At 40.1% G+C, this 25972-nt stretch overlaps 1 protein-coding gene across 7 annotated transcripts in view; it reads left to right on the top strand.

Moving 5' to 3' along the window:
- COL15A1 (collagen type XV alpha 1 chain) overlaps positions 1-25972 on the top strand; it is a 120073-nt gene that overhangs the window by 65624 nt on the left and 28477 nt on the right. Inside the window, exons 15-25 of one of the 7 annotated variants that reach the window (XM_026790202.2) lie at positions 1725-1760; positions 2836-2979; positions 7356-7424; positions 9773-9817; positions 12180-12215; positions 14780-14842; positions 15747-15782; positions 15876-15959; positions 21088-21153; positions 22938-22973; positions 25603-25665. In XM_026790202.2, the coding sequence (XP_026646003.1) occupies positions 1725-1760; positions 2836-2979; positions 7356-7424; positions 9773-9817; positions 12180-12215; positions 14780-14842; positions 15747-15782; positions 15876-15959; positions 21088-21153; positions 22938-22973; positions 25603-25665 (678 nt within the window). The remainder of the gene's footprint in view (positions 1-1724; positions 1761-2835; positions 2980-7355; positions 7425-9772; positions 9818-12179; positions 12216-14779; positions 14843-15746; positions 15783-15875; positions 15960-21087; positions 21154-22937; positions 22974-25602; positions 25666-25972) is intronic. The other 6 variants (XM_074542218.1, XM_074542216.1, XM_026790203.2 and 3 more) reach the window with 6 other exon arrangements.

Consider the following 25972-nt stretch of genomic DNA (forward strand, 5'->3'; position numbering starts at 1 on the left):
AGGGGAGAAGAGTCTGAAGGAGCACAGACCATTTAAATTGGCAAACAAGAGACAAAGTCATGGCCTACACTGGCTGGGCACCAGATGCCCACCAGTGAAAAGCTGATGGGTCAAGATAAGGACAGAAAGATCATTCGGCAATTACTGTCACATGCAAAACAGGCTTGACTTGGGGAAATTAATATAATCCATTGCTTATCAAAACATCATTTGAGCACCATTTTTTATACCCCACTTCAAGAAGGCTGTGAAGAAAACAAAGACAAAGACTACAAGCCAATTTCATCCTCTAGTGAGCTTCAACAGCACACCTTACGCACAAGAAATTGAAAGTAAATTCCCAAGTGTACATTTTAAGCTCACACACTGTAACAGAAATGAAAAGGCAAGTCTTAAATGGCCAGAATATTGATTTAATTTTATCTCTGAAGGCAGGAGGTTCTGAGTTGTGATATCAAAAGCCTGAGGCTGGTAAAAGTGCAGCACCCATGGGAACCAGCACCAACCCAGAAAGTGCAGTATGTGTATTGCAAAGCAGGCACCTGAAACCCGTGTCCATTGTAATCAGTGGTGTGTGTTTTACATGAGGGAGCCTAAGAACAGAAAGAAGTCTAGCTGAAGTAAACAGAACATGAATCACACACAATAGGAGGAGATTGATGGGGAAAGAGAAGCAATTTAAGAGAAATTAAATTTCTTTTAAACTCATAATCTTCTAAAAAAAGGGCTGCAATATTTTGCCTCACCGAGTCTGTTTGCTGCATTCTGTACATTTGATAAAAGTTCCATTAGAATTGAAGCACTATGTTTCTGCATCTGTTCAATACAAATAGGAGTATTTTTCAATTTTTACTACATTTTTTCTGAAAGCCTTGATTTATTTTATATTGTAGTATCTGTTTTGTTCTTTATTTGAAATTAATCCAGAGAAGATAACCAGAAAGAAACAAACAACAGAATGTACTGAAAGTAAATTCAGTTTGTTCATTGAGTGACATTCAACATGGAGTTTAGCCACTGCTTTTAGAAAAAAAAAATAGATCATGTTACTGCTGGTGCTTACTCATTTTTTTTCAGACTTTACTCAAGAAGTATTTCTGCTGAGTGAGTAAGGACAGGAGCTTGTCAACATAAAAATTATTCTCTATATCCAGAGCAATTTTGAAAATAATTATTAGCATGCATTGTGTTTCTGTCTATTCCATGTAATAGAAATGGAAAAAAAAACAGTAGGCAAGTAAGGTGTATAAAAGCAAATATTGATGAAATCTTGATTGCAACAGAGGAATTTTAAAATATTCCTAATCATCACATCCTGTGTTTAGAAGGGCGACCTGTACAACTTGAGCAGGACCAGTTTCCATTTCTGTTAGAGCCCATAAGAATTTTGGCATTTGTGTTCAGAAGCCGGTGGATGTGACCTGCAATGTTTAATTCTCTGTGCTCCAAACCCTTAAAATCTGCAGCAATAATTGAAATACAAGGTCGAGTCCAGTCAGCATACCAGACCAGTTATCAATGTGTTATTGTAACACCTGAATTACAGATTGTTTCCTTTTTAACTGAGAGGTCTGAGGCTTCAGATAAAGGGCTCCATGTAAAGGACATCAAATTAAACAACACAGAAATCTGTGGGCATTTGTATTAAGGAAAAAATACCATAAATATGCTTTTGTTGCATAATGGTCTTATTCTAAGTAGGCATAATTTATTTTCTTTTACAGGGTGATCAAGGTCTACCTGGGTCTGCTGGTCCAAAGGTAACAAAAAAGTGTCTTTATAGAATGACAGTATCACTGTGATACAGCGCATTACTGAAAAGGGCTGAGAAACCTTGGAGACTTACTGTGTAACCTAAGTTTCTCAGCTGGCCAGCATGCTTCCCTATGAAGTGTCCTGTAGTCAGGTAACCTTGGCTGGACACAGCTCTATCAGCCCCTTCCAAATGGGATTGGGGAGAAAGAATAAGACAGAAAACAACTTGTAGGTTGAGATAAAGTGGTGTTTACTGAAACAAAAAGAAAGTGAAAATTTCCATTTGTATAAACAAAGAGAAAAAAAGTTTAATCTCTACTTCCCATCAGTGAGTAATATTCAGCCACTTCCCGGGAAGCAGTTGCTCTGGAAGACAAATACTATAAAACAACGAATGCTGCCCATTCCTCATCCTCTCCCCCATAGCTTTTATATCTAAGCTGACATCATATGGTACAGAGTAACCCTTTGGTTAATTTGGGTCAGCTATTTTTTGCTTAGTTGTGTCCCGTTCCAGGATATTGCCCACTCCCAGCCCACTTGATGGGAGGAGGGGATGAGAGAATTGTTAAGGAGACAGTGCTGATGGTGTGCCAGCACTGCTCAGCAACAGACAAAACACTGGTATATAATCAACACTTTTCCAGCTACCAATGCAAAGCACAGCACTGTGAGGGCTGCTGGGGGGAAAACAAACTCCAGCTCAACCAGAACCAATACACATGATCAGCAGGTTGAGAGAGGGAATACTCCCTCTCTACTCTGTCCTCATGAGAACCCACCTGGAGAGCTGTGCCCACCTCTGGGACCCCCAGCAGAAGAAAGGCATGCACCTGTTAGAACAAGTCCAGGGGAGAGCCATGACGATGATCGATCGATGATCTCTTCCTGGGGATGTTCAAGGCCAGATTGGATGTGGTTTTGAGTTACCTGGCCTAGTGGAAGGTGTCCCTGCCCATGGCAGAAGGATTGAAACTTGATGAGCTTTCCAACCCAAACCATTCTGTGATCCTGTGAAACTACTTATTTGCCTTTGCTTAGACATATTCATTATATCAATAGTCTGAATTTTTATTTCAGGGTGATACTGGAGTCACTGGATCAATAGGCCCCAAAGGAGAAGCTGGCCCTATTGGGTCTCCTGGAAAACCTGGACCGCCTGGGCCTCCTGGACCCCCTGGACCTCCTGGACCACCAGGACCAAGTTACAGCTCGGGATTTGAGGTATTTTGCTATTCTGAAGCTTGTTGTAAGTATGGATATATTTCCTCCAGAAGAAAGACAATGTACCTGTATATTTCACAGGTATTTAAGTCTGAATTGATGACAAAGTCATTTGTTCTAGATTGAAATTTGCCAAGGAGCATAAATACAGAGACACATGTTGCTTATTTCTGACCTCATGGTCTGTTCTACTTAGGAAAAAAATATTCTATTTAAAATATAAAATTGCAGATGTTACTTTTTCTACTTCTGAGAATAATACCTTCATCACTTAAAAATATGAGATCAGGCCAGCTCAAGATGAGCTTTACATATCATTTGAGAACTGCTCATTTGGATAATGTTGTTGGAGCAGAAAGTGCCTTGCAGTAAAGAAAGGCAAGGGAAGAACACTCAGGTTCAAGAATTAGAGCTGCTGCATTAACATTTTTGTGAAGAGAAACCAAGAAACTGTCATTATCAATATTCATATTTGTGTCTTCACCTTTTTCTTCCTTATTTTCCATGCATTTTTCAATTCTAATTTACCTGTGTGGCTCAGCAAAGTCTTTCTAGAGTTTTTTATATCACGTGATATAATTGAATTGGCACAGTAACTCAGGGTAGCCTCATCAGAGAAGCATGTTTGACCAAAATTACTGGCCCTCTGTAGAGAGGCAGCAGTGAAGTGGTGGTGTTTAAAAGATACCAGTTTTCCTACACATTTCTCTTAGTATCTACTCCAACTCTTCTGTATTTTTCTTTTCTTTACTCTACAGACACTCAGGTGCCACAGATGTGACCACTAGTGCTTGTTTAGAGACCTAATTTGCTTTCTGATATCTGACTAAAGAATATTGTACTATATACACTACTGGTTAACAATCTCACTGGTGTCAGTGAATTTCAATGGACAAAAATCTCTCTATCAGTTCGTAAGTTCTTAATTGCCAGCACTGAAATTGTTAGCAAGAAGCAGCTTGCAGTCTAAGCAAACAGTCCTTTGCCTTGTCTTAGGCACACTACAGTGGTAGACAGTCTCCCCTGAATAAATATCTAGGTGTCTCAGAATGAGTTAAGGACCACTGGCTAGTCAGATCTTCATCCCCAGCCTGGTCTGAGTTTTAGCCCAGAATGATAGCTTCTCTGACTTATAGTCATCTTCTGTGGCCTCTGAGGACCCATTCTCCAATTTTCACCATTTGCACTATTTGACTAAAATGCAACGTGCCCTTATTATGTCACCAAAGAGTTCTGCAATTATGTGCTAAGGATCAAGCTCTGCCACTTTTAATACCTAAGTCTCAGAGGAGAAAACTTAGCAGATGAGCAGGAAAGGGTGAAAACTGGGAGTCCCCACTTTTATGGAGGCAAATGCAGAAGGATTTGAGCCCTAACTGCAGTAACAGTATCTTGACTGGCTTCATCTTGAATTTTATGTAGTACAAACAAAATTGGTATGATTGTCATTTCCCTGAGAGGAATACTACTTTAAACAGGCTTACTAGCTGTAGCTGATCTTTTGGATGCCTACCCCTGCCATCTGTTGAGGCAGCACCATGGTCTGCCAGTTTGTTAGGGTGACACTACCTTTTGGCTGGCAGTCTGTTTATTGCAATAAGGCTGTTGCTGCAAAATACTCCTGTTAGCACTTGTTATCATCTGTGATCAGCTATGTGCAAAAATCAAATGGCATGGTGTTTGCTGGCACTTATGCTTGCCAAAAGAACAGTTTGAGCTGTAGAAGGTACCTGGTAAACCCATTAAATACACGCAGATGTCAAAAGAGATGATGTGTTATATAAAGCAGGCATCAAGCACTCTCTTAAAGGGAAAAACAGACTGGCACAATGCAGTCAAGGGAAAGGGCCCCGAAACACAGTGTAGTTTACCCTTCACAGTGAAGAGTTTGCTTTAACAGGCCAAAGAGAATAAGAGTAGATTTTCTGTTGGTGTTCTGATACACTGATAGCTGATGGAGGAGCAGAATGAAAGTCTGAATGACATTAAATCAATCTCAGATGAAGTTGCACAAAAGGTCTCTCACCTGGGTCCTCCAAAACGAAGGACATGATTCCAGTTGTGCATTCCTTCTGCTTCTCTTACTCTTGTGGAGTTGGCAGAAAAGGCCAGAAGAACAAGATCTCTCTTTTTCAATTGAGTCAGGTCAGATTATGTTTTCCATACCTTTGGTGTTAAACCGTCATTCAGTAGTATCTGAAGGTGATCTCCCCCTTACACCATCTCTGAGTGCACCACAGCTGGGCTAAGATGGGCCATTTCAAGTCACTAACTGGCAGAAATCTAAGTGGGCCAGGAGTGGATCCTCTAAACATAGTAAGCTGACACAAGGGCTTATGTCACTAGGAGGCGGAGGTTCTCCTTCGCTCCTCTTCCTTCCCCATCTGCAGACATTCCTGGCGCATTCCTACCCTTCGCATGCACTCACACTCAGTATTCCATCAATTCTTCCACAAGCCAATTTAATATACTAAAATTTAAGAGAAAACTCGCGCGGGTTTCGGGGTCCGGACAGCTGCCGGGAGCCCCAGCTCTGGGCGACTGCGGGCAGGCCGCTCCTCGGCGCGCGCCGCCGCGGCGGGATCCAGCTGCCGTCATGCGCACGCGCAGCCCCGGCTGGGTAAGACGACACGGCCGACCAGAGAGATCTCGAAGGGTTCCGGTGAAATTCCAACAGGCTTTATTTTCGGGAAGTCCGAGGGTGCCGACGGGAAACCGGGATGCAGCTCGCTTCAATGGCGCCGGAGCCGGGGAGCCAAGCCCCGAGCCCGGGCGGGGATTGGGTTTAAAAAGGGGAACGGAGTAGGCGGGCTCGGGGGTGCTGTTTGACCACTAAGAAGGGGTTACAGGGATGGTATTTTTGTGGGGTGACTGTGGTACACCAAGAGGGGAACGGGGAGAGGGTGGTCTCTAGGGAGAGCTCCAATGGAAAAGTGGGAAACGGAATTTTCTGGAACAAAAGTTATGTTTTTACATCTGATTGATGACTTTGTCCCAGGGAGTCCCAACTTAATAATCTTTGGTCCCTCGCCCCACACACTCTGTGGTACACCATACCATATTTTCTGCCATTTTAATAATCTAAAGGAAAGCGGGGTTCAACACACGATGCTGAAGTTGCAAATGAAGGCTGTATGGCTGTGAGTAGGGAAATAAAACAAAGATTAAGATTTTCTCTTTCAGAAAAAGGAAACAATTAAGCCAGCGCAGCTGCAACTAAAATTGCAGTTAAAACCAAGTGAACAGTTCCCTGCTGGCATGGCTCATGCAGATGTTTTGAAGAACAGTCTGACAAGTTTGGACTAGGCACAAACCACGGGATAGGAACGTGAGAGGTGCTGGGCCTGAAGCAAGTAATTGTGGTGGCTGCAATTTTATTTCTTTACTGCTTTGGAACTGGCAGCTCCTGCTTCTGCCGTGTATCCGTAATGTCATAGAACAATAAAAGCTGGAGGGAGCCCTCTGCTTTGTGTCGTTCCCTTGAAAACTACTAAAAATCTCCATGGGAAATAATAGGTAGTTTCCTCTCAAGGACTCCCACTACACAGAGACTTATTTCTGAAGTTATCAGAGGGCCGTGGAAACAGACGGTGGGCTGGAGCAGATGACCTGTAATGAAAGCCTCAGGGAACTGAGCTTGCTCAGTCAGGACAACACTTGACCTTAATCTCTGGAAGGTTCCAAGGCCCGAGTTTCCAATGTCCTAAACAACTTGATTGGAATTCAGTGTTGACATTGCTTTTGATGGGAAGTTGGGCCAGGCAGCCTCTGAGAGACCCTTCAACATAATTAATTGTGCAATTTGATGGTGGAATTTTTTTCTGCTCCATTTCAGAAAGCAGTATTTTAGGCAGAAGTTCAATATTGACTGTGAAAACTGGGAAGAACCTCTATTGATGAAAAGTGATTGCTGCCTTTAAACTGCAAGTTCTCCCTGACATAAATCAGTTTTGGTAACCCTTACTAGTCATTAGTGTTTCAGTAGCTGGGTGGCAGGTAAATGCTACACAGAAAAATACTGCTTAAAAGTGTGCCTAAACACAGTAGGAACTGTCTCACTTCTGCTTGATGCTCTTCTGCCTGAAGTGCTGGAGCAATGGTGTCAAGTTGGCAAGACAGTAAAGACCAGAGTTTCTGTAAGGATGACCAGCATGTTTTTATCACATTTGAGCAAAGCCTGTCTCCAGAACATCATCTATTTTTCTCTGAAAAAAAAATTAATGAGAAAAGATTAAAATATTTGTGTTCAGTATGTTTCCAGTTTTTACAGAACTTCAGAAAACAGAGCAGTTGGAAAAAAACCAAAACAACACAACCAGAAAAAAACCCCATAAGATAAATTCTTAAATTCTGTAGCATTTTGTCTCTTCCATTAGGATATGGAAGGATCAGGTAGCATCGACCTGTTAAGTGAATCAAGAATTCCCAGACCAAGGGAACCAAAGGTGAGTGGATGTTTTAAGGGAGGGGAGTATAAATTGTTGCTGAGTTGTTTGGTTTGTTTTGGGCTTTTTTCCAAACAGAAGTTTCCTCCATTCTGCTTTTTGGAAACATGTAGACCCAGTCAGCTATAGATTGAGAGTCACTACATTCAAATGGATTCACTTGCCCTAAAATGTCATTAAAATAACTGTGTCCTCCAAAGAGTCTGAATTTCTCTGACACCTCATTAACTAATGTTTTTTTTTTATTCTGCTCTGGTATATTTTTGATATATCAAAGGGTGAAATAAGGGGTTTTATGTTATCTAGCTGTCTGTTTCTCCCTTCACCCTAATAGATTCCTTTCTCTTACATGAAAGTGACTCACACATATGAAGATTAAACTGAAATGTTATAATTTGACAAACAAATATGCGTAATACAACATGCCACTTTTAAACTAAAAAATTTTTCCCAGTAGTGTGGAAGCAATGTCACAGAAAAAAGGGATGCTTTTTTCTCCTTCCTTGTGTCTCAGGAGACTTTTTGCTAGTGTGGACCACTTCAATCATCAAGTAGGGAATATGGGAATATAATCTATTGGTATCAACCAGATCATTTGGATTTATTGTCATTCTTAACAATAGCAGGAGTTCCAGTGGTTTAGTCTGGCAACAAGAGGAGACAAAGGCACGATCCAGTAGCTACTTAATGAGTCTCTGAGGGGCAGCTGCAAGTATGATGGAGCTGAACTGTTCCATGTAGTGCCAGATGGTGCAGCAAGGGACAGTGGTCACAATTTGCAGGCTGGGATGTTCAGGCTAAGCCTTAGGAGACAACTGTTCACTAGAAGGTTGGAGCAGTTGCCCAGGGAGGTTGTAGAAGGTCTGGTCTTGGAGTTATCGAGGCTTTGCTGGACAGAAACATGGCTGACCTGATCTGAAGCTGGTGACAGTTCTGCTTCCAGGGGGTGATTGAATTGGATGGCCTCCACAGGCCTGTACAATCCTATGCCTGTGATTCCATGAATCATCAGGCACCAGCTGAACACTGAAGGCAGGAGTGACTTTGAGCAGCTCTTTACTGTGTTGGTTTAAAGTACTAGTAATTGTGAGTCACTGAAACTGTAGCTGATAGCTTAGAGAACTTTGCCCTCTCTTATGTCTTTTCCTAGCTGCTAAAAGTAGTACAAAAATACAGTTACAAAAATAAGTATTGAATCTGTTCGCTGAAACAGGAAGTATCCACAAGCAGGGCCAAAATTCCACATTCTGACCTGCCTTAGTCACAGCCTTACGCTCACATTGGTTTTATAACAGGCATTGTTTCCAAGTCACTCAGCTATAAATATTCAAAAAATGTCTTGTTGCAGTTGAACAAAAATTTCATATTGCTGCTTAATTACTCTGCAAAATTTGAGTCAGTACAGAAGAGAGATGAGAAAAAGAAGATAAGAAAAATCAGAATTTTGCTGAAATTATGAAAATGCTTTTACGTACTTACTGGTACTGCACTATCAGCCATTCACACCTTATCACAATTCCAGAGTATCCAGTGGTGCTTAAGTGAAAACTGAGAATTGCTTCAAAGAGGGTAGCAACTCAAAACAGCTGAGAGTTAAATTACATTTATTGGCACTGTCTTCGTATCTGTTGAGATTTCTATTAATCTTTTATCAGAAAATAGTAATTGGGTTTTAAAGGAGAAATATAATTTTTTTCTGACAGCTCAGCTCTCATTTCCAGGGTTTCTATTTTTTTCTTCCACAGATCAGTGTAAAGTTTCATTGGTGTTTTCTCATTATTTAGTAATTCCATTTGTATCTGCCTTCATGTTCCAGATAAAGACAATTCAATCACTTTGTCAAATTCCTTTCTCTTCCATTCAAATTTCTACAATGTCCAATAATGAACTGTTGTCCATTTTAACATCAAAGAGCCATAATTGTTCTTTGCAACCCATGTCACCATATAGAGAGAAGAGGAACTTGAATTTCCAAATTATTTTTGAAACAAACCTTTTAGGAAACTGCTTTTAAACCTAGCAAGACTGTGCTGCCTCTAAACTGGTAGCATATCTTCATTTTAGTCAAGAATGCAAATTCAAAAAAACTGTAAGCAGTTGAAAGCAATACATCACAACAAATGCTGAATTTGGACAAATTTATTTCTAACATTTTCTAAAAATATGTATTGTATCCAGTGACAGCACTGAAGTTGTATTTGTAAGAAAAGGTGCATTTTATTGCTCTCCATTAACACTACCGGTCTCCAGCATTGTTTTTGTAACAGTCATGGTAGCAAGTTACATTTTTTTTTCTGAAAAAAAATTATTTTGAAGTGCCATGTGGATTTACAAGTAAATTTTCATAGGGTTCTGCAGGAAGACCTGGACAGCGTGGACCATTAGGACCAAAGGTAAAAATACTTGAAAGATAACCTATATTGCTTTAGCATATTTTTTTCACATTTTTTTATTTCTACATTCCCGGAATTTGCCTGAACATAATAGCTTTCCTTTAAGATTCATATACGGATTAAGCTGGGACAAATTTTGTTCCCATTTGCACTGGATATCTATGCAGATTGTGTATTATTAAAATTATTTCACATCCAACAAGAGCAGTGAGTAGATACTAACTGGGCTATTACATTCCATCACGTCTTTGTTAAATTTTTTTTGGACATCTGGTTTTTTATCTTTTTGCTCATTTATATATCACTCTGGTCTCAGAGAGGTTACATGTATGCTGTTGAAAGAGAAATCTGCATGACGAGGCCTTCTGATCCCAGAAAGTGATAGGAAAACATTCTGGAAGGTGCTGGGGGAAGAAGGGAGGAGCAATGGCTATTTTGTCTTGGTTTTATTTGAGCTTAGAAGTGCCTGAATTTTTGCACTTTGATGCTGTTACTGGTTGTGTAACCGATGAGGCAAAAAATGGAGAGATGGAAAATCACAGAAGAGGGCAGATTTGCAGAATGGGTCTTTAGAAAGGAAAAGGCTTTTCCTATTCCTATGTAAAGCTTGACTACCACTCAGGGTAACAGTACAGCATGACACCACCTTAAATGTGAAGTTAAAGAAATTTAAGGTCTTCATTGCCCTGGGAAATAACAGCAACATTGAAAGAGCAGGAAGTGGAAGATGAGAAGTGGCAGTGCCTATCCTCTCACTGTGAAATTTTCACCTGAACTTACACCCAGCACTAATCACTGACTGCCCATTGCCAGCAGTAGCTGCACACACCTAATTCATAGCACAACAGCCACCAAAGATCTGGTCAGCCCCCTCTGTCTAAACTCTGTAAAGCTCAGCTTCTAGGGCTGAAAAAAGTCCTTTCATAGTGTACTACTCCTGCTGCTGCTGGAGCGCATTTCTTGTGAGTGAAAAAAACCACAATTTGCACAGCACGTGTTGATGAATGATACTGCAGTGGACTGGCAAGAATAGATGTGCTCTCACATGATGCTGCTCTGTGCACATGTGTAGGTACCGAGTCTCCATGCTGACTGAATTTTTTTTTTTTTTAAGAAGTTATTCTCTGCCCCTAGCTAGAAATTTTGTATCTAAGAAATTCTGCTTCACAAAGATTTCAGAAATTGAGGTAGCAAGATTCCTAGGATTTAGGAAATGGGCTGGAGTGGTAGAGATAGTCATAAACTTTGGCCAAGAGACCTCACCATCACTTTGGTTTAATCATGAGTCATTCTTCCCCAAGATACAGGAGAAACTGAAAGGAACATGCCTGACATCTTACAAAACCAGGTATACTGTGGCAAAATTAATATAAAGTGGTTATAATACACTATCATTCTCATGGGGATGAATTTTACACCCACTTTTCATGATTATAAATGACTTCACTAGGCAACAGTGGCAAAATACAACAACCACCCACTTCCCAAAACCAAGAGTTAATGCATCACGAGGAATTGAAGGTATAGTTCTGTTTCATGCATCTTTCATCCTTCAAACACCCCAGACAAGTACAGCTGTCAGAGAAGACTAGCTATGATCAAATTTTTTCTCTTGCCTAGCAAGTAAGCATGGATCAATCCAAATTCTGCTTTCACTTTTATTATTATGAAAAGTGGTTTTCATTAAAAAACAGTCTATAGTCTTCATACACTCTTGAATATATGAACTCCCAAAAAGCAGTAAGCATAAACATAACATTTAAGGCAATGGCTGATTACCCCAGTTTATATTCTCTGTCTCCAAAGAAATAAACTGAAGTGAATGTTCTCTGTCTGTTAAAAAATTGAGGAACTGTGTCTACTCAGGACTAAAATCCTGCAGAATCAGTCCCAAAGGTGGAACAGTGCGATGTTCATTTTTTCACTCATGGTTTGACACAGTGCCTGGGGAGGTGGAGAGAGCAGCAGTGTGAGAGGACTGTGTTAGCTGGTTTGGAGGAAGATGGTTAGTCCTTTGTGGAGGCACCAGGTCATGGCTGCAGTGGTAGAACTGGGGAATGTTACCATGAGCTGATTTCAGGCGTCAAAATGAGGCTTCAGGAAGATGGCTCAGTCAATGCTCAGCAAAAATAATGAGTCATGACCACAAACTTCAGATGTGGGTGGCAACTGAGTGATTAAAATCTCAGAATAAAATCACAAATGTATACTGAGCAACACTTTAGCAAAAATATGCCATACTTTTTCTGATTGTTTTACTCCATTGGGTTCCTTTGTTTTTAAGGAAAGTAGCATACATGTTTAAAATCCTTGCAATTACTGCTCACTTTAATACTTGAGCCCTCCTGTGTCTCTGTTTCAGGGAGAAAGAGTCAACATAGGTCCCCCAGGTTTAAAGGTGGGGAATTTATTTAACCTGATCTAAAACCTCAGTTGTTTCTTTCCTCTGTTTCTTTTCATCTCTTCATGCACTTAGTGAATGCACTTAATGAACATTTCTTGCTCTGTCAGCATATTAAAGCCCAGGGTGGCTTCACAAACCCCTTTCTCTGGTGAATTGTGAGTATCAGGAGCCTGTATAACCTGGTGCTTACGACTTCTGCCTAAAATGTGGTTAAATTGTGTCTAAAATTGCGTCTCAAAGGTGCTTGTCTTTAAAGGCATCTTGCAAAGCCCTGTACATTTTCACCAGAAGGAAGATAAAAATCAGCAAAGCTTAGAAAATTCACTTCCACGTGCCTCTGTTCCTTCATATGGTGGTGTGTAGCTCTCGCCCCACCCCAAAGCGCCCCACAGGTCTGTGCTACAGTCGGAGGCTCATGTCTGTCTTAATCCCTGCCTGTTCTGCTTCGAACTCCTCTGGGAGCCCTTCCCAAAACTCCTGTTTGGGACTGTGCTGCTCCTTGCTGGTCCCTGTCTGACCTGAGTGTCTTTTGCAGCCATAAGCCAGCAGAGAGCGCTGATGTGACTCATAGAAAAATTTAAAAAATTAAAATAATAAAATAAAATAAAATAAAATAAAATAAAATAAAATAAAATGAAATAAAATAAAATAGCCTTCTCCTGCATTTAGGACAGCCTTGAAATCAAAATTTACTCTAGGAAACAAGATAAATGCAGTTATGCTTGATAAGTGTTTACAAGAGTATTATCACAGTCTTCTAGCAGCATCTGCTTGTTTATTTTTTAAAAATACCAACAATGTAGCAGGACTCTTCTTGCCATAAATTCCATCTGCTGTGCATATTATGAGTGTTGTCATTTCACATAGATATTTGTCAGCATGATAATTAAAGCTGATGCATTGACACACAGGACAGTAGTTTAAGTCTTCTTAACCAGTTTGAGACTATAGAATATTTTATTTATTATTCCTACATGTCCTTTCTTCTGAGGTCCTTGTTCTACTAATTATTATTGTTTTATGTGAGAGTGCATTTGAAATATGTGTATATTTTAAGTGGAGTGACTACAGGATTATTTTGAAAATAAGCAATTTATCCCTTTAACCCTCAAACTAAAAAAGATATTTGTTCTCTTGTACCTGAGCAATAAGCTACATTCTTAAAATATGATGGGAATTAGAAATAAGGATGTCTCTGGATACATCAGTTTGCATTAAAACATCTTACCTATCCTGAATCTTTTCTTCCCATTTAAATTTCGTTAGGAAAATGAATGGGAGAAAATCTTCTGCATTTGTAATGGTAGGAAGCTATCCTGCAAGTATCAACGTGCCTGAAATGACAACATTCTGTTGCAGAATAGCTGTTGTTCCAAGGTTATTTCCTCTGCCCATTTACGTTTGCTGCAGATAGATACTTATAATTTTCCATAAGCACTTGAGAAATTTATGTCCCAAGTACCATTGTTACTGCTCATGCAGATACCAAAATCCCAGTAGCTGCTTTGATGCCTAAATTCCATTACCAGTCAGACACCCTTTATCCTATAAAATTGTTTATAAAATGAAGAACAGAGTATTTCAGAAATCATACTTTATTCCTGACCCACGTGCTTCACTGATCACTGACAAAAACAGAAATAGCAGAAATGTCCTTTCTTAATGAAGCAGGCACGTTAAATCTCTTATGGTGGTACTATCTACTGTTAAAATCCAAAAAACATTTTCTTCAAACAGAGCAAAAAGTTGGAAACAAAACAGTATTTTCCAAAAACAAAATGAAACAAAAAAATCTCCAGCATATTAAAAAAAAACCCTCAAAGCCAAAAAAAACCCCAAAAAAACCCTCAAAACCACATACAAAACAAACACCCAAAAACCCCACCAGAAAAACAAGCTAACAAGAATAATTGTTCCTTTGGATGAATCATTAGGCTGCTTTGTGTCATTTCCTTTGCTCTTTCATATGATGCAGAGAAGAACAGATGCAAAAAGTGTAGCTCACTGTTTATCTGGTCCTTTAAGAATTTAGAACCTTCTTTTATCCATTTTTCTCAGGGCAAACTGCACTATACTTAGTGCTTCTGTTTTTCCCATAGAGCAGAGTAGCTGTCAGACTCCAGCAGTCGTATGCAGGCCTGTATCCTAATACAGCAGGGAGTGGTTTTGCCCCACATACTGACTCCTGTCTACATCCAATGCCAATGTCTACATCCCTTCTCTTCCTCCAGATTGACAGTCACTTAACTGAAGGGTGGAAATAACTCATCAAATGTATTTTGAGGGAAAGCAACAAAATTCATCCTTTTGCTAAGCAGGGGTGGAAGCAGTGAAAAACTATTGAAGCTGCAGGGGAAAACAAGCCATAAGCCCGCTCTGGAGAGGGGGAAAGAGCAGGAGGAGTGGAGAGAGCAGATGACTAATGAGATAATGAGTCTCCCCCAAACCTGCCCACCGGCCCGTTCAGAGCCATATTGTGACCTTCCCCAGTGGCAGCCTCCTGCTTGTGTAAAACTGAATGCAGTTTAGTGAGACTAACTGTGTGTTCTTTGTGGCAGGGGATGCCAGGCACAGATGGAAAACCAGGCCTTCCTGGCATTGCTGGGCATCCCGGAGAAGTGGTAAGTAGGATTATCATCCTCTCTGATCACTGACACACACTGGCTCCCAAACCTACCTCTTACAGGTCAGCAGGATCAGCGCTTGCTAGCAGAGTGTGAAGAGCTGGGGCTGTGTTTGTCCTACTTAACCTGGAGCAGTTACCTCAGACAAAAAACACAGAAGCAGACTGTACCTTGCCCATGCCTCCCTCATCAGTCAGAAGAGATACAGGCATCTCCAGAGGCTAGCTCTGATTTCTCAGTGCTCCTTCTGCTTTTAATTACTCAGAAATCAGCTCTGCCTTTATTTAGAGGAAAGCTAGCAGGCTCATAGGTGATTTTAATGTATTTCTCATGCTTAAGACCCACGAGGATTACAGTGTGCTTTGCTTGGGAAGTCCCACGGCTCATCCTCTGGCACCTTCCTCTCACTTGTGCCAGACAAGCATCTGCATTTCCAGCACAGGGAGCTCTACAGAAGGGCCGATCAAGCTTAGATATAAACTGCCAGAGAGACGACAGTTTAGCTTCCCTGTCTTCTCCTGTCTGGTCTCCTGGGAAATCCTGGGCACAGCTGATGTGGTTGATGCTGGAAAAGGACAGCACAGCCAGAGATGGCTGATTTCAGTGCAGTGAAAGAAACGTTCACTGGATTAATTCCCAGCTAATGAAGTGTTTTGTGCCCATTGTGACTCTAGTTGTCTGTGAACTCTGTCAAAGTTCTGGGAAATACTTTAAACCATCAAACCTTCGGAAGATCTGAGTTCAAACTAGTTGGCCCCGTGTGTGTTTTGAGAGAGCTGGGAATTGATCATTCTGCGCATGAAACTCCCTGCTGTGCTTTTTGTGAAGCGAGGGAGAACACATTTCATAATTTCCCCTTTTAAATCACTTATGCTCTTTTTTTTTTTTTTGTCACCTGAAGGGTCCAAAAGGAGAGAAGGGTGACCCAGGACCTCGGGTGAGATTGTGTGGATTTCATTCTTTTCGAGAAACCTATGTGAAATGTAGTGCTTTGTGTATGGGTTTTCCACATGTAATGCTTTTGAAATAGGGTGAACCAGGACAGGATGGGAACAGTATTGTGGGACCACCTGGACCACCAGGACCACCAGGACCAGTCATAGCAATACCTGAAGTAAGTGTGCATGTCGAGCATTGAGGTCTGTAACTCCCCTTACAGAGAAGAGGGCACAAGTGGTTAACACACTGGCAATTCTGCTGCTCACATTCAGGTCATAAGTCTATTCCTCAAAACAAAAGAATCTCAATATGTCTCTGTATCAAATTATTTAGTTTTGAAAATGTTAGATTGGAAGAAAGTGGGTAAAGAGCTTAACTGCAAGAGTTGTGAGATCATATTGAGCATCTCGCACAAACTCTTTAGGCGATTTCTATAGAAGTTGTGAACATGAAATAGAAACCAACAGAGAAATACAAAACTGGGAATATTTAACACAGCATAGCACCTGAGGCACAACAGTATGTAGGGGAGAGTAATTTCCTGATTGTTGTCCGCTATACAAACCAGAGCACTGACTCTGGAAGAAACAAAGGGTAAAAAAATAGAATCCCATAAAAAATCTCCAGTATGCTTTAGATGCAGGTATATTTTCAGTTAGTTTTGTTGTGTGTACATCAGCCTTTGCAAAAACAGTACTATATGCAGTAATGAAGGCTGGAGGTTAGGATGAATCCCACTTGGAGCTAACAGCAAAATTCTTAGTAGTTGGCCTGGTGTAATAACATTAAGATCTGGAGGAACTGTGAGTGACTGCAGGAAACTTCACCTCTGAGAGGTGGAGGTGCCTAAAACAGCCAGACGTGTCCACAGGAATACATATAAGGGCAGTAAGAAGTGTTTTGTAATTGCAAGAGAAAATGCCCAGCTGAGAAATCTGTGTTGAGGGCTTGGTGCCATCATTATCATAAAGCTGAGCTGCACATAACCTTTTTTGAGTGAAACAACTGGGCTTCCAGTTAGGCTTCTGCTACCAATAGCAAATATAGCATTAATTTTCATCCCATAGGCCACATCACCCATCTCACCCGTCCTACCTGAAGTGTTTTTTCTTTACTGACTTTACTGGGAATCCATGCAGAATACTAGGATCTTGGATCCTGAATCTTGGATGAGCAGAATTATAGACTTAGAATTATAGAAATGTTGGTTGTGGTCGAAGTCCTGCTCATAGTGGGACTGTCAGCAGCTCTACACTTTATCTGAATTCTGTTGGAGTTCCTGGGGAACTGCTCAATAGCTGTCATAGAAATGCTGATGTAAAATTCATGTTCTTTCTCACAGCCCTGCCACGGTGCCACTGTGGGACCTTAATTCTTATCAATGACTAAACAGCTCTGTTTGCAGAAAAAGTGAACCTCAATGTGTTGCTCCATAGTTCATTAACACTTGAAAAAACCACTATGACAGTCTCAGAGGGGGAACAGTACATATAAAGAACATAAAAAGATTAATGAAGCTGACATAAACTAATGACGCTTGCTGGAGGCTGCATGGCTCCCTATGTACACTAGTCCCAGTCCATGCACCTGTCAAACATGTAGTTATGTCTGAAGAAACCTAAAGTGCATCCTCTGAATCCTCCTGATCCCCTGTATGAACTACTTTTACCATGTATTACAGAAATGTATAGAGCCTGCTAGAATGTGTATTGCTTTAGGTGTATTACAAGTCCATACAGAGTCCCGTTTCCTTCTCTAAGTACTTTTGAGTTTTAGAAGTAAGCTCTTTTAAGAAATGGAGAGCACTTATGGCTTTATATACATTTGTAATATAGATGTTCTGGGGAGGTACATCAACAGCTGTCAAATCCTCTGTATTGTTAATCAGAAGATTTCTCTGAGAACTTGGTGTACTGGATTTTGATACAGTTAATGAAACGTGGGGAAGTATACGTCACTATGTATGACATTGAATTCTTCCTATCTCACAAATGTTTGTGTAAGAACAGGACATTTGTTTGCAGTAAGTTTGCTGAGATAGACATTAAATTATCCAAGTGTGTTTTGTTGACTCAGTCTCTCATCTTTCATACTAAGCTTCCAATATGGAAAAGAGCTATTGTAAGCAGACCTATCAATTGCAGTTGGAATTGCGGAACTAAAATAAATAACACTGCCAGCTGTTGTAATATGGATATTGGCTTGATGTAGATAGGGCAGCAGAGATCAGTGATCTAGGTGAACCACAGGGCACTTAGATTACTCTCCAGGTCAGGGTCATTCATTTAACCATTGTGTAGCCAAGAACAATACTTCTTGGGCTACAGAAGTCCAATGGACTTATCCATCAGAGTTGGAAGGAAGTTTTCTTAAGGGCTATGTGGCTACAACTAAACCAACTTTATGTAGCTTGACAAAAAAGTAAGCAAATCAAGAGTTACTTCAGTTTCAGCACTGTTGAAGTATTTGGAGCTAACATGGACAGCTGTGGCTCAGGGCCAGGCCTCACCAGTAAGCATCTGGCTGATAGCACATTGATTGAGCTGCACTGAAAAGTGGACCTTGGTTTCCTTCTCATTTCACCTGGCCCCTATGTGAATGGAGGGGATATGGTTCCTTCAAGAACCACTTCTCATACCATGAAAATAAGTGTTAGGGGAAAACTGAGGTCTGCAGTGGAACCCATCCATTTCCAGGCTTCTGCAGTTGCCACCAGCAATGTGGGTCTCAGAGGCTTCCTGTCCTTACTGCCTCTTCTGTTGCCTCCTGTGATTGATCAGGAAGTCTGCTCTGACTCATCATGTTTTTAAAAAAAGTGTTCCTCTGTTTGCTGCTGCTTGATATTCCAAAACACTAAAATCAATATTTCTCATCCTATATTGACTCTTTCACTCTTTCAGAGCATAGTTGCTGATACTCAGTGCATTTTCATGAGTGGAATCGTGATAACCAGAAAACCATAATATTTGTTGCTATGATTTCATCACACAAATTTAGTTTGGTATAGTACAGAAGTAATTTTGAATAGAGAAATGCTATTGGATTTAAATTTCAAACCTTTATTTTTATTGGATTTAAATTTCAAACCTTTTATTTTTAAACCTTTATTTTTGGCTGGCATTATTTCCCCATAGTTTAGATAGAAGAAACAAAAGTCACAAAGAAAGGTTAATGCTGAAGGTGTAAAGCAGATGTCAAAAGATTTTGTTCAGCCTGTCTTTCTATAATTCTGATAAGGCCAGAATTTCTGTAATTCTGACAAGGAATTTCTATATTATAGAATTTCTATAACTCTGACAAGGCCTTTTGGATGCAAAGCTCAAGCTTTACTTAGAAACAAACCCAGACAATCATCCTAAAATATAACAATTAAGAAAATACGGAAAGCAATGTTGTCCTTATTATTGTAGTTAGCACTTTCTGAACTAATTCAATGTGTTGAAGAGCTATATTACTGGATTGTTGTTATTAAAGCTGTTTGCACATCCAAACTCAAAGGTGAATAATTATATACCTGGAGGAGGTTGTGAAGAGTGCAATCTTTTCCTCTAATCATCACTCTTCTACCTTTTGTTTTCAAATGTTCTTCAGCATTATATACAGTTTTCTGACTTACAATCACAATTTCCATTTGCAGATCAACTGTATGTGTAAAATATACAATGTGCCTGGTCCCAAACTCAGTAAAGCCTTTGGTTTTTTTTTCACTGACTTCAATATAGTTTGGATTGAGCCCAAAAACAATGAATATGAGTGATTCCACAATGAAAAGACCATGTAAACCCAGGGCTCCTGGATTTCTGCCACCAGATAAAGCAGAACAATTGCATCAGCAGAACTCTTTTATTACTGTCATTAAAGTAGCAGCCCGTGTCCTGTTCCTTTTCTGGGCCATGTAAAACTGGAAATAGAGTGGGACCAAGGGCATCATACTGTCCCTGAAGAGTGCAGCAGAGTTCATGCAGTCTGGGAGATGGAGTGCTGCCTGTAGGATCTAAACTCTATTTTTACTCCGTGATTTTTGTAGAACATGAGGGCAGGAAGTAGAAAGGAGCAAGCTTTAGCTTGCAGTAGAAGCAGCAAGCTTTAGCTGTGTGAATTATTCAACATGACCTCAAAGTACAGAAAGCTGCCCATACACTTCCATGCTCAGATGACAATGGATAGGATGGGATGGGATGGGATGGGATGGGATGGGATGGGATGGGATGGGATGGGATGGGATAGGATAGGATAGGATAGGATAGGATAGGATAGGATAGGATAGGATAGGATAGGATAGGATAGGATAGGATAGGATGAGATGTGTGATCTGGATTCGAAAAATAGTATTCAGAGACTCATAAGTGTATTGGAAGTGATCTCTGGAGGGCATATGGTCAAACCTCCTATTCAAAGCAATAGAGTTTCAAACTCAATTCCTGGATAATGTGTTCATAACAAATGTTGGAAAATATTGTGGTCTGGTCATGTTGATCTACACATGGTTGTAGGCTGTAAAAGAGGCATTCAAATCTCACAAAACCTCAGTGACAACGTGTTTATTCATGGGCTAAGTAAATCCCTGCCACCTGAAGGCATGCCCTGTCCTGGCATTGAGGAGTCCTGGACCAGAGCTCCGAAGTCCCTGTCCACCTTCATTATTAGGATTCTGTAATTGAATTGTGCAGAAATGCCTGGGCTAATGGGGAGCTCACCAATTCCAGGATAGGAAGCAGTGCAATTGCACTGTGCTGTTCAGGCATCCTGAGACTCGGTGCTGGGTGGTGCAGGAGCTGGTCCCCATCACAGTTTGGGGTTCCAGGCTGGTTTCAGATGCAACAGTGTGATCAGTGCTGACTTAGGAATCACAGCAGGGTGCTGCATGGTGAGATGCAGACATGTCCAGAATATAATTAAAACTTCAACTCTGCAGCAGAGGATGAGTATGCTCAGACTGATTCCCCATCTTAGAATACTAGTGACACACTGGAGCATAAAACCTCCATTTGATCCTTATCTTACTGAGGAGAAATGGCTTCAGGCTGCAAAATTTGGTGTCATAGCTTTCAAATTAAAAACGTGACTCAGTTAATTAAATTTCTAAAAGCATTCTGAGATCTTTACAGAATAAATGTAAAAGGAATTCTAGGTTTTTTTATTCCAGATATATAAAGAAAATTAGAAGTAGAGAGCCTTTTCTGTCACCTTATTTATCTTTGGGGGTTTTTCACAGTTATAAAGAGATAATTTACCTTTCTGAAAATGTGTGTGAGCCTTAGATAAACCATTTGAAATAACCTGTTTCTTAACCCCTTTTTCAGTTACTTCTCAATGAGACAGGTGGGATTTCTAATTTTACTGAAATTAAAGGACTGCTTGGGCCTCCAGTGAGTATATGCTGCTTTATTAAATCTTCAGATTTGCTCTATATTCAACATCTTCTTTTGAGTATCAACTTGAGATGAATTTCCTGTACTTTAGGATTGTGTTTCTGCTAACTTCAGCACCAAACTCTATGAAAGTACTTTCAGGCAGAACTCAGTTCTGTGTGAACAAACTACTTTTACACATTTATATGAAATAAATTGGTTTATCTCTATATGCTCGGAATTATAGAATTATAGAAACTGTTGCAAAAATGGAGTCCAAGATTTACATTTCTTCCAACTTTTTTTCCTTCTTCTTTTTCAAGTTACAAAGTATTGGGATAAAAAATATTTTGCTCAGTTCTGCTTGAGACTTCAACTAGAAATGCTAGGCTCCTGTCTATTGGTTTAGTCTCACACAAGTTATAGCTGTGAATGAAAAACTAGGTATTTCATAAGACAACTAAAGATGTGAAATTGAGGTTCTCTTCTAGCTGCAAAATAATTCAGTCAAATACTTGAAATGCTGAATGCTTCTTGGTAATGATTTGAAGTTCCTAGGACTGGATCCAAAGAGAAATCTACCTTTTCCGGTCATGGAGTCTATTCAAACTTTCCCAAAAGTGTTGCAATTTGCAAAAAGTTAACCACCACAAATTAAGCACCTTACTTTACAGCTAGTTTAATTTGTGAACTCTGGTTTGTGTATTTAATTTTGTCTGTTTTCTTGTTGGTCAGCACAGTGATCTCCTCCACATTAAATCCCTGATGAAACAAAGAAAGTCAGAATGTTTATGGCCAATAGCAGAATTTCACTCTACATAAAGTTTGCAAAAACTTTGTATTATTATTACAGCTGCCCCAAAACAAATATTTACTGAATGTGTCATTGAACTGGGAAGAAGGGCATTAGCTCCAGCAGCAGCTTGTAACCTTTTTCTGCTAGCCTAGCATGGATCTTTCCCACTTGTTAAACCATAGGACAACTTCATGTTATTGTGGCTGCATCCAGCCATGCTTATGAGTAAAACAGTTTTCATGGAGGGGTATTTTCATGTATTTCCCAAAGACCTGGTTCTCCTAATCCCTGAACATAATAGGATGCCAGGACAGTATGGGTCCCCTTATGCGAGCTCTGCCACAGTATTTGCCACAGGTAATTCAAACCTTTGTTTTGTGATAGATGTTAGAGTCACATTCCCACAAAAAAAGAAGCAGGTTCTGTAGCTTGAAGAGCAGTTGCAGTGAGAAAGATTTGAACCTCAGTCTCAAAGCTCTAACCCTTGTCAGGTGCAGTCTCATAGTGGATGGGGAAATAAACATTCTGCTGATCTGAACCAGAATTAAAGTGTCTCTCTGCCGTTGCCAGAGCAGGGCAATCTTAAATGTGCCCAGAACAAATCCCAATCTGTGATTCTGTTCACAGCCTATTACACACTGTTTTCTATCCAAAGACATCCAGGACCAAAATGGGAAAGGTGAGTGGCTGCTGTGGTCTCTGTGCCAACATCTGGAAAAGATTCAGAGAAGGCTGAATAATGGCTGCATGCCTTTCATATGTAGAAAATGTCATCCTTTTTCAGTCTTTTCTGGATCTCTACCTCACCAGTTTTTGAGAGTAAATGCTTAACTAGAAGCATAGGGTGTTGTGGAGGTTCACACCTTTACTGTCAACGGAACGAAGTTCTTAATTCAGTAGCAGATAAGTTGATATTCACAAATCACACAATATATGAAAAATGCATATTCTGTTTTGCAAGTCTGTAATATGTGTTTGTAAGGATGTGAGTTTTTTAATTTTGCAGGGGCCAGATGGCAAGCCAGGTCTACCAGGATTTTCTGTAAGTATTAATTGCCTAGGATTTCAATGTATTTCCTAGGATTTTTAAGTATTTTTCAATACAGTTTAATATTTTTTTAAATGTATCTTGTACACAATTTGCATGAAGTCTAATAAATTATCATAGAGGATGCTGCAGGTCTTAGGAAGTTACCAACTGAGCTAGAAATTTATTCTGTTGGAAATGAAGTATATTCTGCTAGGCTCATCTCAGTGTCAGTTCTGTAGTTTAAATATGGGTGTAATTAATGGAAAATTACTACCTAAGGAAAGGCCTATGCTGTATAGGAGAAACAGATGGAACAAATAGAATTCTAAATGTTGTCTGCGTGTATATGTATGTAACTGTGTTATTCCTCAGGCTTTTTCGTCACCGCTACAGAATACAGGAAAGCCCTATAAAGTGTTCCCTTTTTATTTTATCCTTTAGGAAATATTTATGATTTTTCATAATAACATACCAGAGCTATCATATAATCATTTCACAACCATAGTATCAAAAGGTGCCTTTTGCTGTGCTACCTACCTATTGCACTCAGACTGCCATGCAAACATGTTTAAGCATCTTCATCGGTGACTTAGACATGGGACTTGGAGGGATACCAACTTTGCAGACAGTACAAAATTGGGGAGTGCTGTTAACTCCCTCCAAGGCAGAAAGAGCCTGCAGAGATACCTACATAAATCAGAGGGCTGAAGGATCACCAGCTGTATGATGTTCAACAAGGAAAAGGGGCACATTCTGCACGTGGGATGGTCACCCTGGTTGTGCATGTAGACCAGGGAATGAGATGCTGTAGAGCAATGCCAGGGAAAAAGACCTGGAGGTCCTGGTTGGTCTCAGGGTGAATCTGAGTCAGCAGTGCCCTGGCAGCCAGGAGGGCCAACTGTGTCCCGGGGGCATCAGGCACAGCATCACCAGCCAGGCAAGGGAGGGGATTGTCCTGCTCTGCTCTGCTCTGCGTTTGGGCTACCTCACCTCAGGTGCTGGGGACAGTTTTGAGTGCCACAATATAAGAAAGACATTAAACTGTTAGAGACTGTCCAAAGGAGGCCTGTGAAGATGGAAAGGGCCTTGAAGGGAAGCTGTGTGAGGAGCAGCTGAGGTCATTTGGTCTGTTCAGCGTGGAGAAGAGGAGATGGAGGGGAGACCTCATTGCAGTCAACAACTTCCTTGTGAGGGGAAGAGGAGGGGCAGACACTGCTCCCTTCTCTGTGGTCACCAGTGACAGGACCTGAGGGAATGGCCTGAAGTTGTGTCTGGGGAGGTTTAGGTTGGATATTAGCAAAAGGTTCTTCACCACAGATTTATTGGGCACTGGAACAGGCTCCACAGGGAAATGGTCACAGCACCAAGCCTGACAGAGTTCAATGAGGGTTTAGACAATGCTCTCAGGTACATGGAGTGACTCTTGGGGTCACTGGGCAGAGCCAAGAGCTGGACTTTGATGATCCTTGTAGGTCTCTTCCAACCCAGAATACTCTGTGATTCTGTGATTATTTAGCTTATGACTTCAGAAGGTATTGTTCTAATTATTGTGTTCATATTCTGTGTGATGGTATGGAATTACTTTCCCTTGTTGTGTTTGTTTGACAGTTCAGAGCATGCATATGGTCTCAGGATCCTTTGTCTATTGCCTGAGAACAATTAAGCAGAAAAATGGGAAAGCTGAAAAAAGGTGTTAACAAAATGCTGGCAAATTGCCCAAAATTCCACAGAAGGTTGCTTGCTGAGTCTTGAATGTCATGGACTGCAATGAAAGGTGGGGGGAAAGCTCCTCAGACATACATTTCATTTGCAAAAAGCTGATAATATTCAGAAGATGATATAATGAATTCTTGGTCTCTGTCCCTTATAGAATTTCTACAGACATGAAAATACCAGTCTTGGTCTCACCTCATGTACTTTATTTATCTCTTGACAAATGCAGAAATTATGTAGACTTGAGTTTAGATCTTAGTGGGCAAAAAGAATGCTTCTGAGTGCTCTTGGAAGATTATGAAGTACAATTTGGTCTGATGGGAATGCTTTCCCCACAAAGCCGATAAAGAAATAATCTTGTTTTCAAATAGATAAACTCTATTTCATATACTCTTTTTTTTCTTTTTTTCCTTTTTTTCTTTTTTTTTTCTTTTTTTTTTCTTTTTTTTTTTTCTTTTTTTTTTCTTTTTTTTCTTTTTTTTCTTTTTTTTTTCTTTTTTTTCTTTTTTTCTTTTTTTTTTTTTAACATACTGTTAAAAATACACCTTCAGAAATTCTGTTGAAAATCAATCTGGCTGAATGATCATGGAGAGAGGATTGAGTACAGAACAAATAGAGAATTTTAAGTTGAATTTCCACTCTTAATAATGTTTGCATATTTCCTTTTGTGAATGTATGTGTCATCTACACTGTGATAAACATCAGGTATTTTTCATTTTGGTCTTTCTAAAAGACTTTCCTTATGTGATATCTGGTTTAGGGAATAACTTTGTTCAGAGAGCAATTGAGTCTTGTAAGAATTCTTAGATTGCAACCAGAGTGAATTAAGTTCAAGTTTGCCAGTAATTTAAAATTACATTTAATAAAATACCTAGTTCCATATTGTTCACAAATGTCACTGTGGATTTATGTACTTGTTTTTGCCTAGGGCCCTCGGGGTCCGAAGGGTGATACTGGTTTGCCTGGATCACAAGGACCTAAAGGACAGCAGGTATGAAAAAATGAATAGGGGAAAGTATAGACTGAGAAATGTGTTAGATGACAAGTACTTAGTGACATTAGAAGTTTAATGATTCTAATTTTTGTAGGAATTGGGATTTTAATAAAAATGTGAAAAATGTACTAGGGGGAATGTGAAAACGCTAAATGACATCCCGATATAATCTTACCAAGAGCTAATCTTGCTGCACCAGTGTTGAAATTCATCAGTGCAGTATGCACTTATCAGGTTTACTCTCTTTAAACATTAAACATGAAGTGACCTCTTCTTGCCAGCTGATTGTTGTACTAACACCCTG

Source organism: Zonotrichia albicollis, chromosome 1 (assembly GCF_047830755.1).
Source record: "Zonotrichia albicollis isolate bZonAlb1 chromosome 1, bZonAlb1.hap1, whole genome shotgun sequence".
Classification (NCBI taxonomy): Eukaryota; Metazoa; Chordata; class Aves; order Passeriformes; family Passerellidae; genus Zonotrichia; species Zonotrichia albicollis.